Raw genomic sequence first — 16,004 nt, 5'->3', positions numbered from 1 at the left:
GAACAAAGTTGACTTTGAGTTCAGTCAAGTCAGTCAATTGGTATCCTTTGGACCGGGCAGTCAAGTAGTATTTTTGGTCCGGGACGGACAGCAGCGACTTAGAAAGTCGATTAGTAGTTTCAGTTAGGTGGTAACATTTGGGCAGTTGATGCCAGTGGTCCTTTTGAGACATGTATTTCTAGTAGTTATTCTGTACAGTGTTACCCGCTGAGATGCGGACGTTATTTGTAATCTGCTCTGGAGAGTTTAACGTATTGGATATATTTGATACAGCTGTCATGCGGATAGGATTGTTTATTATAGACTTGTGTAAGTAACAAGGAGTGCAGTATTATTATTATTGTTAGCAAATAAACTTTATATTTTGTCTGCTGAAACGGACTTAACTCAATCTGTAGTATCTATGTTTGTGACGTGTCAAGAGTACTCCAGGAAGCACGAACCCAGCATTATACCCATTCGCGACACAGTAGGAGTGACCAGTCCCTCATGTGTGTAATAGTAATACACGTCACACAATATCAACGCCACGTCTCCAAACGTGCATCTACATGTAAAATGTAGAGTTTTTTGAAACTCTATAATATAGATCCACTTATATCTAAACGCATTTTAGAAGATAGCAATCGAGATCTTTTTTATTTAATCTCACTTTCCTTTTAAATTTTTTTTTAATATGCATATTTTAGTTTAGGAGAGGGTATATTTTTTAGTTTTTTGGAGGGTAAGGCCCTGGGTAGACGCACTGCCATAAATCCGGAGCTGGATTTACTTAATCCAAGGATGCTAGACGCGAATAATTCTTACTCACAACAGCTGTGAAAAATGCGAAAGGAAAAGTTAGAAAAAAAAAAGTAAAAGCTTCTGACCCGTCGAAATTCAGAAATATTTTTATCTCTTTTGTGGAGGCTCCTTTCTTGTGGAGGTCCCCGGGGCTGAAGCCCCTCCTGCCCTCCCTGAAATCTGGTCCCGAATCTATTTATGAAGCCAGAATTGCCAATGGAGAAGTCTGTGAACTATTATTTAGACTTGCCTTAAGTGAAGTTTTTTTTTTTTAAAGTATATTTTTTTTTAAATGAAAAAAACTGATTGCATAATTAATTTTAAGAATAAAACGGTTCGCTTTCAGAAAACAGAAAATTAGTCGTTGCACCGTCATTGCAATATCTGAAATATCATGATATCGGATTTGCAATATCTGAAATATTTTTGTGATCTAAACGGGACCGACAGATGGAGAGACCAAACAAAACTAATATCATCTTTTCCCTTTCCAGAGGCCACTGAAATATAGTGTACTACTGTAGTTTGTTGAAACACGGACAAATTAAAACATGATTTTATGCGATTAAACATTGGAATGAAAGAAAAATCCTATTAGGTAGTGAACTATGCCAGTCATTCATTTTGTTTTAACAACTTACTAGACACCTGCTTTTAGGCAACTATTTCAAATACTTATCCCTTCCCATTTTTACATTACCAATCACAAAACTAGATGTGTTCGGGACAAAAGTGTTCCCGGCGTGTTTGTGTTGTAGTTGTAAGCCGGGCTGGCGTTGTTACTATTAGTTTTTTTCATTAACATTGAAGTATTCGATGGGCTTTTTGTTCTGAAGATATGGTTCAGAGTGAGCCTGACCTAATTGACTGTACAGTAGCTCCTGGTATTACCTGATAGTCAACACCCGAAGCCTTTCCCATATTTGGGTATCACCGCAATGCAGCGGGAGTTGAGATTCTTTTTTTTTTCTTTCCCCAATGAGAGTAGCCAGCCAAGGCTAACGAGCCACTCCTGCCCTATGGTAACAGGTTTAGTCCACATTTACGCTCCTTTCTCCTTTCAGTGACTTAATATCTGAGCCAGACGTAAAGACCAGGGGCTGGACTGGCTGACACAGCCTTTTTGTGACGCATGGCATATTGGAATCATTTTTAAAGGTAGTGGAGAGTTTTATCCATTACCACTTCCGGTAATAACAACCGTGTGGAGTGTGGAACCTTCTTGCCTTTTTTTTACCCATGTCAAGCTAAAATAAATATTAAAACTAGCAATAGCACACACACAATAAAGAAAATAACATGTTTGAATTTAAAGATTTGCTTTATTCTAATACAGGTCGCAGGCCTATGATCTTTCAATTAAAAGCTACACTGCTCACTATAGAAGGTGTGCAAAATGGTGTCACTAACGGAGCTGCAATCATTTTCCAGGATGCCGTTAACGACGGAGCACTTGTCCTGGTCTCCGTTGCAGAAGATCTCGGCGATAGCGATAGCCAGGTTTATCAGTGCCTCTTCGTTGCCCTCCCCAGAGATGCAGTTGACCAGGTTGTGGTCCTGGACGAAAGCGAGGTAACCCAGGAACGTTTCCAGCGACTCTATGGGACATTCGTTCACCAGCTCTCCAAGCTGTACCACGTTTTGTGGCTGGTGCGTGATGTTGGCGTTGAGATCGGTCACCCCGGTCAAGGCCAGGAAGTTTAGAGCATCTGTGTGGGATTCCAGTTTGCAGGACTGTGTCAAGTCGGCGATGCCGAACTCGTTGGTCAGGCAGAGCTGCGAGGGCCAGTCATTGAAAGGAGGAAACTGAACTAATGAGGGATTACCAACTTCAACAAAAATACCTGCAAGAAGATAACAAACATGTCTAATCGGAAATATATTCAAGAAAAACAAATATTTTAAAAGTTTATATTAAAATGTAGTGGTATCAAATAGTTTGGATCAGTCTGTCATGTAATTAAAGTTGTAATGGATCTAGCAGGGGTTCTCAACCTGTGGGTAGAGACCCCTTTAGGGGTCGATTGACGATTTGCCAGGGGTCGCCTAAGACAATCGAAAATATGGATTGTTTTTGTCTATTCTTCTATTGCTTTGTGGGTGGGGGTCGCCCGCAGAGTGGGGATTGTAAAAAGGGGTCGCCGAGCTTAAACCGCTGATCTAGACTGTGACATTATTGCGTCTCTAGAGACTATCTTTTTCCCTTTGTAACTTCTTGTGTGACTAAGGAGGCCAATCCTTGATACACAGCTGCAGTCACAGTTAGGGGCATCTGTAATCACCAGGCGCCGTTGTACTTTCACTCTTCTTTCTACTACTGTTGTGTGTGGCATCTGAAATTCTGGGACCCTTCCTTCATGCTCAAGCGAGATAAAGACTAACGATTATAAACCTATGCGACTAGAAATATTGTTACCAATTGTTTTGGTTTTGCACAATCACATGCTTTTTGCTTTCTAAATTCGCACGATCCTATCACTTGTTTGGACCAGTTAGAAAAGGAAATGATATCCTTGTACATGTTACCGTAATCGTTTTTTAAATGCATAAATAAAGAAATTCAAGGTCTCAAGCGAGAAGGTCCGAACACTGACCTGTGGGCAGTTTGCCCCTGTGACGTGGCAAAGAGCTTTTGGTCTAAACTGCCCACAGCTTGTGACGTTTGCAGGTGAGTGTTCAGGCTTTCTATAACGCATGGATTAAGCCTCGTCAGGGGGACTAATTCAGCTTATACCACCACATTTGTCAAGCGCGGTTACTTTCCCTTGTTCAATACCAAACACAAATACGTAGTACTAATAGTTAATTGACTATTTAGTTTGTTTTATTTTTGTTTTTAATTGATTCTTGTTTAGTCAGTTCGAGTCGAGATTTGAACTCGAGACAATTGGAATGCAGATCTTATATCATTGGTGATGTATGGAACTTCTTCACCTTCAAAATGCCCAAGGCTATTAGCTCCTCACTCCCCCCCCCCTTTTTTTTTTTTCCAAAGCCCCTCGCCCCCCCCCCCCAAACAAACAAAACAAAAAACAACCTATTATTCTTTCTCTACTACTACCCCATGCAAGTTATCAGCCTTAGATCAGTCTGGATCTATTTTTGTTTTGAACCTAGGATTGGGAGGGGGGGGGGATGAGAGGAGGTATAGAAGACTTTTTATGATAGCCTCAAATAAAATCAGTACCGGTAAATATTATCAGACCCTCTCAGGAATCCAGGAGTTTTATATCATTGCCCACATATTAGTGCATCGTATAACAAGCCAACTCACATGGAGCCAAGCCAGACTCAACAGGCCTGATGCCTATCTTTATGTCAAAACACTCAATGTTAATAACGTAGAAATAGTCAGGGGTGGTGACCAGGCTCAGGATACAACAGCTGGCCAGCTTCTTAAGAACTATGGGAGTGTTGTTATAGATGAAGTCAGACGTCTGTCCGAGCAGGTCACTGACAGATAGCACAACTTGACCTGGAGAAAAGAAAGACAAACGAGTGGATCCTTTTATTCAGAGTACCCACTTTGCGTTATTCTCGCAGATATTTTTTAAACTAAATCATTTGAAAACAAATTATTGTAAATATAATTATAAAAATAATGAACCAAACTAATCAATGTAAATCTGACGGACAAAAGACAAAGATTTTTCTAGACTGATATATAATCTTAAATATGTCTCTGAAATAATAAGACAATTCTGGAGGTTTTCTCATAGATCGACAAGCTTTGGATCATTCGTTGTATCCTGTGTACAGAAGACGAAAGTCTTGATAAATACATGTTTAATTTGTGTATGTGCTTTTAGATTTAGTCCTGTTGCGTCAAATAATTATAAAAATGCAAAGAGGAGGTAACCGTGGATAACATTTTGTATAAAAATCTCCTATACATAATACATAGAAATACAGTTATGACACAGTGAAATTTTCGTTCACGGAGCTAAACCCAGAAATAAAATAAAAAAATAAAAACATTAAAAAACAAGTTTTGTGGTGTATTCTGTGTACAGAACACGGTAGCAATGATAAGCGAAACAATTTCAATAATTTGCTTTTGCTAATCTGTACGTAGAAACACATTGTTAAAGCTCCTCTCCAGTAGCGAAATCTGACAATATGGCGTCCTGATATTGTTTTTTCTTTTTTTGCATCTTTTTTTTTCTAAATTTCTACCAATCTTTCTTGTTAATTTTATCAAGTTTTTTTAAACGGTTTAATTATACCGCTATCATATTTCATTATATCGCTTTCTCTTCTTTTTCTATCTCACTTCCTTTGATTTCTATAGTAGACGAGGTCTCACAAAACTAAGTGTAAACAATGAGCAGATTATGCTTCACTACGACACAAAAAGCTACCTACCATCAATGACTTGTGTCGCTAGATAATGCTTCACTATGACACAAAAAGCTACCTACCATCAATGACTTGTGTCGCCAGATTATACTTCACTACGACACAAAAAGCTACCTACCATCAATGACTTGTGTCGCCAGATTATACTTCACTACGACACAAAAAGCTACCTACCATCAATGACTTGTGTCGCCAGATTATACTTCACTACGACACAAAAAGCTACCTACCATCAATGACTTGTGTCGCCAGATTATACTTCACTACGACACAAAAAGCTACCTACCATCAATGACTTGTGTCGCCAGATTATACTTCACTACGACACAAAAAGCTACCTACCATCAATGACTTGTGTCGCCAGATTATACTTCACTACGACACAAAAAGCTACCTACCATCAATGAATTGTGTCGCCATATTATACTTCACTGCGACACAAAAAGCTACCTACCATCAATGACTTTTGTCGCCAGATTATGCTTCACTACGATACAAAAAGCTGCCTACCATCAATTACTTTTGTCGCCAGATTATACTTCACTATGACACAAAAAGCTACCTACCATCAATGACTTGTGTCGCCAGATTATGTTTCACTACGACACAAAAAGCTACCTACCATCAATGACTTTTGTCGCCAGATTATGCTTCACTACGACACAAAAAGCTACCTACCATCAATGACTTTTGTCGCCAGATTATGCTTCACTACGACACAAAAAGCTACCTACCATCAATGACTTTTGTCGCCAGATTATGCTTCACTACGACACAAAAAGCTACCTACCATCAATGACTTTTGTCGCCAGATTATGTTTCACTACGACACAAAAAGCTACCTACCATCAATGACTTTTGTCGCCAGATTATGTTTCACTACGACACAAAAAGCTACCTACCATCAATGACTTGTGTCGCCAGATTATGTATCACTACAACACAAAAAGCTACCTACCATCAATGACTTGTGTCGCCAGATTATGCTTCACTAAGACACACAAAGCTATCTACCATCAATAACTTGTGTCGCCAGATTAAACTACACTTAGACACAAAAAGCAACCTACCATCAATGACGTGTCGCTAGATTATACTTCACTTAGACACAAAAAGCTACCTACCATCAATGACGTGTCGCCAGATTATACTTCACTACGACACAAAAAGCTACCTACCATCAATGACTTGTGTTGCCAGATTCAGGAAAACGTAGGAAAATTCATTCTCACAGTAGAGGATGATACGAAGCTGAAACAGGTTAGAAAGACACAAGTTACTTAGGCACAAGTTACTTAGGCACAAGTTACCTAGGCACAAGGTACTTAGTCACAAGTTCCTTAGTCACAAGTAACTTAGGCACAAGGTATTTAGTAACAAGTTTATTAGGCACAAGGTATTTAGGCACAAGTTACTTAGGCACAAGGTACTTAGGCACAAGGTACTTAGTCACAAGTTACTTAGGCACAAGTTTCTTAGGCACAAGTTACTTAGTCACAAGTTACTTAGTCACAATTTACTTAGGCACAAGTTACTTCGGCACAATTTACTTAGGCACAAGTTACTTAGGCACAAGTTACTTAGGCACAAGTTACTTAGGCACAAGTTACTTAGGCACAAGTTTCTTAGGCACAAGTTACTTAGGCACAAGTTACTTAGTCACAATTTACTTAGGCACAAGTTACTTAGTCACAAGTTACTTAGGCACAATTTACTTAGGCACAAGTTACTTAGGCACAAGTTACTTAGTCACAAGTTACTTAGGCACTAGTTACTTAGTCACAAGTTACTTAGTCAAAAGTTACTTAGTCACAAGGTATAGAGACACAAGTTATGAAAATACAAGTTACATAGACACAAGGTATATAAATAGAAATTACATAGACACCAGCTATATAAATAGAAGTTACATAGACACCAGGTATATAAATACAAGTTACATAGACACCAGGCATATAAATACAAGTTACATAGACACCAGGCATATAAATACAAGTTACATAGACACCAGGCATATAAATACAAGTTACATAGACACCAGGTATATAAATACAAGTTACATAGACACCAGGCATATAAATACAAGTTACATAGACACCAGGCATATAAATACAAGTTACATAGACACCAGGCATATAAATACAAGCTACATAGACACCAGGTATATAAATACAAGTTACATAGACACCAGGCATATAAATACAAGTTACATAATCACCAGGCATATAAATACAAGTTACATAGACACCAGGCATATAAATACAAGTTACATAGACACCAGGCATATAAATACAAATTACATACACACCATGTATATAAATACAAGTTACATAAACACCAGGCATATAAATACAAATTACATACACACCATGTATATAAATACAAGTTACATAGACACCAGGCATATAAATACAAATTACATACACACCATGTATATAAATACAAGTTACATAGACACCAGGCATATAAATACAAGTTACATAGACACCAGGCATATAAATACAAGTTACATAGACACCAGGCATATAAATACAAATTACATACACACCATGTATATAAATACAAGTTACATAAACACCAGGTAAATAAATAAATAAACTGGAATGACATAGAATGTACATGTCTCAATCTCGGTTGACATTGCCTGTTTTATGTTCACCTCGGGTCATGAGGGTGAAAGACACGTCCATCATCTGATGTAGAAGGTGGAAGCAAGAATGACTAAATTAACTTTTAGTTCAGTAGTACTTTTAGTTCAGTAGTATCTTATTGGTCAGTCGAGGACAGTTGTGATTTTTAGTCCGTTGGAGACGGTAGTAACTTGAGTAGAGTTGAAAGTAGTAACTTAAAAGTCCGTAGTGACTGTACACGTATGGCTAATAGTTATTTTTCTACACTTAGAGTTGGATACAAGCTATTGAAGTTAATTGTCAACCGCTGTGGTGCGGACGTACTTTAGTAGTGAAGTTTTATTCTAATTGACTTTTATGGTTTATACCGCTGTTATGTGGATGTAAATATGTTTCATATTTAATATCTTGATGGAACGACTAAGAAGTTGCAGTACATTATTATTAAATAATTATTAAATAAACATCATATTTGTCTGTTGAAGATAGACTCAATTTTTTTATATATATTACTCATGTCTGTCATGTGCTAAGTGGACACACGAACCCAGCATTCTACGGCATTCGCGACACACGTTTCTACAGCTAAGTGACCTGTCCTGTGTGTAATATTAATACTCGTCAAACATAACATTTACAGTACATAACACAATTAATATTGAACAGAGAATATAGATGTAAACACAATTGAAAACATTTAACATGTAATGTCACGATGTTGTATGAAAAGACAGACTTGTGTTCTATCTTTTCCAAATCATTTGACATGCAGATCCGGAGGTGCCATAGTTCAACACTACTAAATTGCAATAAAATAACGCTATGTATATATAATTTTTGAACTCTTTTTAAACTCAAAATCGAAACAATAGATATATATATATACAGTCAATACAATTCAGATACAAGATACTATACTATTAGTAGCTATCAAATAAGCTAACCAACTATTTGCTATAAACTAACGACTTTTGTCCCTCACTGAATACAAACCTGAAGACCGGAGACAAATATTCGCCCATTTCTCCTAGAAGTCTCAGCAACTACAGTGACGTTGGCTCCCTTCAGGGGTGAGTTTTGAACCTGGTAAAAGAACTGACTGAACAGGAAGTTCCCTAACAGATCAATGCGGGCACGCTCTTCACTGAAGGTGCACAGACGTGGGTCGCTACAGAGTCTGACAAAAGTCAAAATGGTGAATGACATAATAAAATCAAATCCACTTCTGCGAGTCTCACACTTTCATCCCAAGAACGACATAGAGTAGATAGTTCGACAAGGCCAAGCAGGTAGACATACATTTTCTCCATTCTAACCAACCGGAAGCACATTCCTTAAAAATGTTATTCAACCAAAAAACAACAATGAGTTCTCTTAGAGTTCCAAAGTTTGAGAAGCTCAGGTCTAAAGTAAAAGAAATGAAGAGGCAAACAGTATCACAGTTTTTATAAACATCTGAGCATTCACATATTTTCCTTATGGTACAATGTTGTTTTTTTTTTTTTTTGTAAGTTGAAGACGTAACTCCTGAGACCTAACCCTAATTCTTTTTCACATCTACGCCTATGTATAATCTAATAAAAATATTCAGAGAGACACAGAGATTAAGACACATTTCTTATTCCATATGCTAGAAGAGGTTCGTACTCCCTAATGCTACTAGAGAATGGAATGGGCAGCCTGAATCAGCCAAGAAACCAACGACTTGGCAGATTTCAAGTCACTGATTAACAAGCATGACTAGATTGAAACATGGATACGCGTAGGACGTAATTATCTTCTCTTTCGAAGTAACGTCTGTAAGTTATAAGATAAAATCTTAGATAAGATAATCTCAAATGGTCAAATAAAATATCAAAATTTTAAGCGTAGCTCGAAATCCTGTTTTTAAACAAAATAAACGTGTATTCCGAAATATGTACACACATTTCATATAAGTGTATTCTCACTACACATACTGAAATACAAGATGTTTACAGAATGTATCTTTAAATTATACATTTTTTAATACATCAAATATTAAAGATAGTAAACTTACGAGCAAAACAGTGAGTTGTCAGTGGGGCAGATTGTGCCTTGACTTCCACATCGTCCGTTTGGACAATTTGCGGACACTTCTGACACCTTGAGTAGTCATCCATTAATACAATATTTGAATTGATAAGCAAGCCAAAATAAAGAAAAAAAAAATCTTTAAAAAAAAACGAAGCTGATCTAAAGGATTTAAAAATTACTTCCCACAAATCTCAATACTGCAAAGATCATTAACTATCACCAATTGTTTTTTTGTTTTTTTTTAAATCGATTCATGTACCGCTATCGACTATGAATAATTATGTAAGCTTCAACTTGATCTGAGAATGGGAAGTGGGAGGAAACGTGTACAAAACGTGAAAATGGGGAATAATTCCACATTTACAGCCGCATCTATCAATTAGTAGCATCTATTTCCCTTTTTGATACCAAACCAAAAAAAATATTTTACCAATAATTAATTAACTAACCGATTAATGTTTTAAAAATTGATTCATGTTTTTGCTAGCTACCACAAACAATTGTGTTAAGTTTCAACTAGACCCGAGTAGATATAACGGGTACCAAAAACTGTCCCTGACAGAAAGAGAGACAGACAGAGTGATTTGATATAAGTTTACTAATAAGAATAACATGTGGCTTGTAATCGCTGTGGCTACATTACATCTGTTATCGAGAGAAGGTGGTGAAGAAAATGTGGTGCAACATAGTCTAACGTCCTCAGAGGACTCAACAGCAACCACAACCTCCGCATTGGCAACACTGTCTAACAGAAGTACAGGTTCGAGTCCTCAATGGAGCCTGCTTGTGTCTTAATTTAAGATTTACAATACATGCAAACATCAAATGGATTTTAATATATATATTGTCTACCCATAAAATTACACCAAAAAATTAGTATAATCTGTTTAGTTGGAAAGTTTCAGCGCAGCTAAATGGAATATATATTTCGGGCCATTTCATACTTTAGTTGTCTGATTATTTATTGACAATTTAATTATAATAAAGAAAGGCAAGCGTATGGAGTCTGCATGCTGTGTATACACATCCACACCGTATTAATATTTCTTATAGCGTTGCAGGGGACGCAGGAACTGTTTGTACCCTCGCCATTATCAACATTGGCCTTACATTTTAAACATGTTATTTTTTACTTCATTTGTCATGGCAACTGCTGGCCATCACGTGTGGCTCAGATATTGAGTCCGGCGGAACTGTTTTCACTAACAGGAGAAGGGGCGAAGGCGAGTAACTGGCGCCCAAACTATTAAGTTTGGGGCAGGAGGGACTCATTAGCCCTTGGCTACCCAACTAGGAGAAGGAAAACTCTGAATTCAAACCTCTGCTGCCTTGCAGTTATACCAATCTCGGGAAAGACTTCAGGAGTCAACCTTGAGAAAAAATCAGCAGCCTGTGACGATAAGGCAGTTTACAGCACTTAGAGCCTGCGACGCCGCTGACCCCAAACTGTATTGGCACTTGCCTCTCCGCTTCATGAGTGGGCGACATCGTTCCGACCACAACTAATGCCCAGGCATTTATTTCATCTCCATGAGATGACCCATAGTCGCTTCTGGACTGAAGGAACCCATAAAGACAGTGGCGAAGCTAGGGTGGGGGGAGGATGGGGGAGAATTTGAAAATCCCCCCGGGCCCCCTAAATGAGTGCTTTTTACATTAAAAATGAAATATTACGCAAAATGCAGGGGCCCCCAAGTAGTCAAGCCCCCCCGGGCCCCCAAACGATGGAAAATTGCTAGCTACGCCCCTGCATAATGACTTTGTTTTACTTCTTTAGTATAAACACGGTCAAGGCCGCTTCTGATCGTGTTTTAAAAACAAAACAACTTGTATAAAAATATCAAGGTATATTTGTGAGTATCGTATAATATACTTACCGAAATAATAATGACCGCCACTAGCGACAGGAGGAGGCGTTTTAGGGACATAATTGTTCAAGCTGCGTGAAGTCTGAAAAGAGGTCAAAGGTGAACTTTTATTAAAGGCAGCCAGCCCTAGCACCTGGCCAGAACAGATGCTAGCATCAACCACTCATTTTCACAGAAAAGTTTATAAAGATAATTCAAAAAGATGCTTTCCCTCATTTTAATAAATTATGTCATCAATATATACACAACATAAATATATACACAATATAAATATATACACAACATAAATATATACGCAATATAAATATATAAATTATCATAAATGTAATGTACAGTAACGTGAAAAAAAATGTATTTTAAACAAGTATAGTAAAACAAGCAAATATGAAAAAATTCTTCTTTAAAAAGAGCTAATCTAAAGGGAAGAACTCTATATTTACAACCCTATATCTCAATACTATAACATTTATTTCCCCTTTTCGATACTAATTACTATTTATTAATTACCACTCATTTATAATGTCTTAAGTCCAATTTAGATTTCGATGGCCCTACCAGCCCATTTGGGTACCGGCCACCACCGCGAGGAACGCTTCTACCTTCACGACGCCTGCATGCTGCCCTTCAAGGGCATCGAGGGCAGAGATCGAATCGGTGAAAATGACCTCGTCCGCTGGGGCCGTGGATCCATTTCCGACTCTTTCCGCTTCAATGTTACGAGCATTGCTTCCAGCTCAGGGTCCACTCAGCTCCACACTTTCGGGATTGCCAGAGAGTCGAACCACCGCCCCACATGCAGCTCTCACGGTGCCCTCGAGCGTCTGCACGAGCCGTCCGTGGACGCTAAGAGGAGCAGGCGTTAATGACCATCGCCCGTGTTAGGATTGTTTATCTTTCCCCGGGTCAAAGGGGAGATAAGCGACAAGTCTTGGCCTTATTGTCGCCAAGGTGGTGGACTCAGTTTAGCGAGACGAGGAAAAGGTGGGGTTTAGTGGTGAAATCGGGCCTATAAGTACGCAATAATTGAGATAAAATAAATAAATAATAATTAATGATGTGATAAACTTGAGTGGCTGTGTCAGCAAGTTTTTGACCTGTGACAGATTCAATTGCGTAGATCAGTCATCAAAGCGTTCCGTGGTGACTTCTTCAATTATTGTGTCATTGTTGTTTTTTCGCTGCCTTTTGTTTGATTATGTTCACTTTAATTAATTTTTTAAACGATATTAAACAAAGTTGAAAACTTAATCTTCAAATATATTGAATTTTGTTTCATATTTTTACATTATGTTAAAAATAAAACCTAAAGAAAATTAAGCATTTCTAAATTTTAAAAAATATTTCGATGTTTGTTCAGAGTTGAAGATAATTTACTTCCTAGTCCAAACCTCTCAAAGGACGACAGGGGATTGCAGCAGCAGGGTATTAACCAGGGACCATCGCGATGTCCGAATGACAGTCCAGAGCGCATACCTCACGACCAAAAAAAAATAAATTATTTACTTTGTATGCAATTTATATTTTTATATTTGTATTGCAAAGTAATTCTAAATGTGGAGAGGAAACGCAAAATGTTCTGTATTTTATTTATAGGAATATAAAAATATTTCGATTTATTACAACTTTTTGGACAAAATATATCGGTAAAAACATTGAGTCTGCTATGGTTCATGGTTAAAAATAATAGATTAAATTTTAATTATTTTGTTTTCCGAGTCCTACTTTTAGATTTACGCTTTGTTCTATGAGCGTACAACTTGGTCAACTGTTGAAAGCTTGTCGGTGACATAAGTATGAAGCGTGGTGTGAATGTGGAATGGTGCGCATGCGTGTGGAATTTAAACAAAGGAAAGAAAAGAAAAGTAAAATTGAATGATAATAAAAACGAAACAAGTCTTATATTTAGTGAAATTGTCTCGATTATTTTGAAACAATCGTGTAATTAATTTTTAACAGATATAGACTAAAAATGAATGAGTTGAAAATATTTTTGTAAAGTTTAGCACAACTTTCATGCTTTTAGTGCGCTATGATTTCATTCCTTTTGTAATTTTTGTCACGGGCTCGCACTCCGCCATAGATGGTCATAATTGTTTTTCTTTAGTCAAACTTTCATGCCTATAGCATACTCAGTTGGCTATTGGCCTGGGGTATGTGCGGGGGGGGGGCGAGTGGGTATAAGGGAGAAGGTTACCGTGCTGTCTTGTCAAAAACAATAAATTGTAAAAAAAAAAAAAAAAAAAGTTACAGACTCTGAATTTCAACTCGAGATCTCGAGCCTCAAGGTCTATAAAGACTTACACAAATCGAAGGTTTTATGATTATCTTTTGTTAGTTTCTAATTTTTCAGCCATTTCTCTGCACAACGCTTAGCTGGCATGGTTTCTATATAAAACAAAATTAGTTTCTTACGACTTATTGATCCAATAGTTGTTACATTTGTTTGGGGCTGATTCGTGTGTTGTTATCAACAATGAATACAATTGTGCAAAGTTTCCACTTGATTGGAGATGAGGAAGTGGGAGAAAGGACGTGTGCAAAATGTGTGCCAGACACGGAGCTCGCTAAAAGAAACACTTTCGACAGTAACAAGGGACGTCATGACATAGAACATACTAACCTTTGTACAGGTTAGAAGTGATGTACAGGTTAGAAGTGATGTACAGGTTAGAAGTGATGTACAGGTTAGAAGTTATGTACAGATTAGAAGTGATGTACAGGTTAGAAGTGATGTACAGGTTAGAAGTGATGTACAGATAAGAAGTGATGTACAGATTAGAAGTGATGTACAGGTTAGAAGTGATGTACAGGTTAGAAGTGATGTACAGGTTAGAAGTGATGTACAGGTTAGAAGTGATGTACAGGTTAGAAGTGATGTACAGGTTAGAAGTTATGTACAGATTAGAAGTGATGTACAGGTTAGAAGTGATGTACAGGTTAGAAGTGATGTACAGATAAGAAGTGATGTACAGATTAGAAGTGATGTACAGGTTAGAAGTGATGTACAGGTTAGAAGTGATGTACAGGTTAGAAGTGATGTACAGGTTAGAAGTGATGTACAGATTAGAAGTGATGTACAGATTATCTTATCTTATCTTATATAATACAGACGTTAATTCAAAAAAGAAGATGATTACGTCCTAGCAGCTCTTAACTTAAGAAGTCTAGGATGAGACTAAAGTATTTACCATCTAGTGGATAAGAACAACCTAAAAATAAATCAAGGGAGACAAACAAACAACTCACCCTTACAAGCTGAAGCGAACAGACCAGGTCCAAAGATGCTCAGTTATAGAACGAACGACTATGCTTTATAAGGGAATAGCACGAACTTTAACGTCAAAGGCGTGGTCTCTTGTTTAGGTTAGGGTTCGACTTAGATTTTAAGTCTCTAATTAGTATTAGAGTGTAGTGAGACAAGGACCTCCGTCTGGTGTAGTGCAATCCAGACCTCCGTCAAAAAGCACCTAGAAGGAGGGGGGGGGGGGGAGGTCCACTATTATTCACTTAGTGAAATGCAAAAGGAAAGGCAGTGGGGTTATTTATTTCTCTTGGTCATTTCCAAGCCCCGATACCCACACGGGGGAGTATCGCCACAAAGTGGAGGTTTGGAGTCAAGAGTTTTCCTTCTCCTAGATGGGTTGCGTTATTTAGGCTGATGTGCCCCTACCACACTTTTTTTTTCCTTGGCACAGTCTGCAAAAGAGCTCACAGCTCAGCAGCAATAAAGCTGGCTAGAAGAAGAAGAAGAAGAAGTCTCTAATTAACACACAAGACTAGATTAGCACATGGATAAATGTAGAAACTAATTACCTCCTCTTTAAAAAAAAAATAAGATAAGATAAACAGCTTAGGATTTTGCTAGCCAAAAGTGGCCACAGTGTTTTGCAATCGTTACTCTTATGATTCGAAACGCCCCTGCCTCGGTAGCGCTATATTATTAATCAATGCCTAAACGTTCGCCTTTGATTACACTAATGTCTATGTAGCGTTGGACTAATAGCGTTTGATCAGAACGACTGAATCAATGTCTTTGTTTTCGGAGATGTCGCTGACGTGCAATGAAAGGATCCTAAGTCCGAGTTGACATTTACTTCTTCAAATCAAGCTCATAAATTTTGGGGCTTCGAATATCAACTTCAGGTCAAACAAGATTTAAAACTTGAGGACATTTTTGTTACATTTTTAAACATTAGTTTCAAGTCAAAAAGTATGTGTCTTGATTTTGTTTTTCTTTAACTTTTTTTTGCAAGCTCTTTAAGCTGTTACAAGTGAAAATCCATCCATCCATCCCAGTGGCGCTACAGCC

General features: G+C 37.7%; 1 protein-coding gene across 1 annotated transcript; it reads right to left on the bottom strand.

Annotated features, from left to right (window-relative positions):
* Positions 1–2,085: 2,085 nt before the first annotated feature.
* Positions 2,086–15,065, bottom strand: LOC106067460 (uncharacterized). Its single transcript, XM_056016288.1, has 7 exons — positions 14,942–15,065; positions 11,705–11,777; positions 9,811–9,896; positions 8,766–8,949; positions 6,321–6,393; positions 4,058–4,258; positions 2,086–2,627 (listed from the first exon to the last, which is right to left on the bottom strand). The coding sequence occupies exons 2-7, from the start codon at positions 11,753–11,755 to the stop codon at positions 2,143–2,145; spliced, it is 1,080 nt and encodes a 359-aa protein (XP_055872263.1). The 5' UTR covers positions 11,756–11,777; positions 14,942–15,065; the 3' UTR covers positions 2,086–2,142.
* Between the last annotated feature and the right edge of the window lie 939 nt (positions 15,066–16,004).

This window comes from Biomphalaria glabrata, chromosome 17, assembly GCF_947242115.1.
Source record: "Biomphalaria glabrata chromosome 17, xgBioGlab47.1, whole genome shotgun sequence".
NCBI lineage: Eukaryota > Metazoa > Mollusca > Gastropoda > Planorbidae > Biomphalaria > Biomphalaria glabrata.
Note: the sequence above shows the minus strand (reverse complement) of the source record. Positions and strands in the feature narration are given on the sequence as shown.

Bases quoted from the DNA above. Each gene is read 5' to 3' on its own strand.
- LOC106067460 (XM_056016288.1), bottom strand. From the start codon at position 11,755: ATGTCCCTAAAACGCCTCCTCCTGTCGCTAGTGGCGGTCATTATTATT. The intron at 9,897-11,704 runs GTAAGTATATTA...TGACTACTCAAG, and splicing joins TGGCGGTCATTATTATTTCG to GTGTCAGAAGTGTCCGCAAA. The intron at 4,259-6,320 runs GTAGGTAGCTTT...TCTTTTCTCCAG, and splicing joins GGCAACACAAGTCATTGATG to GTCAAGTTGTGCTATCTGTC.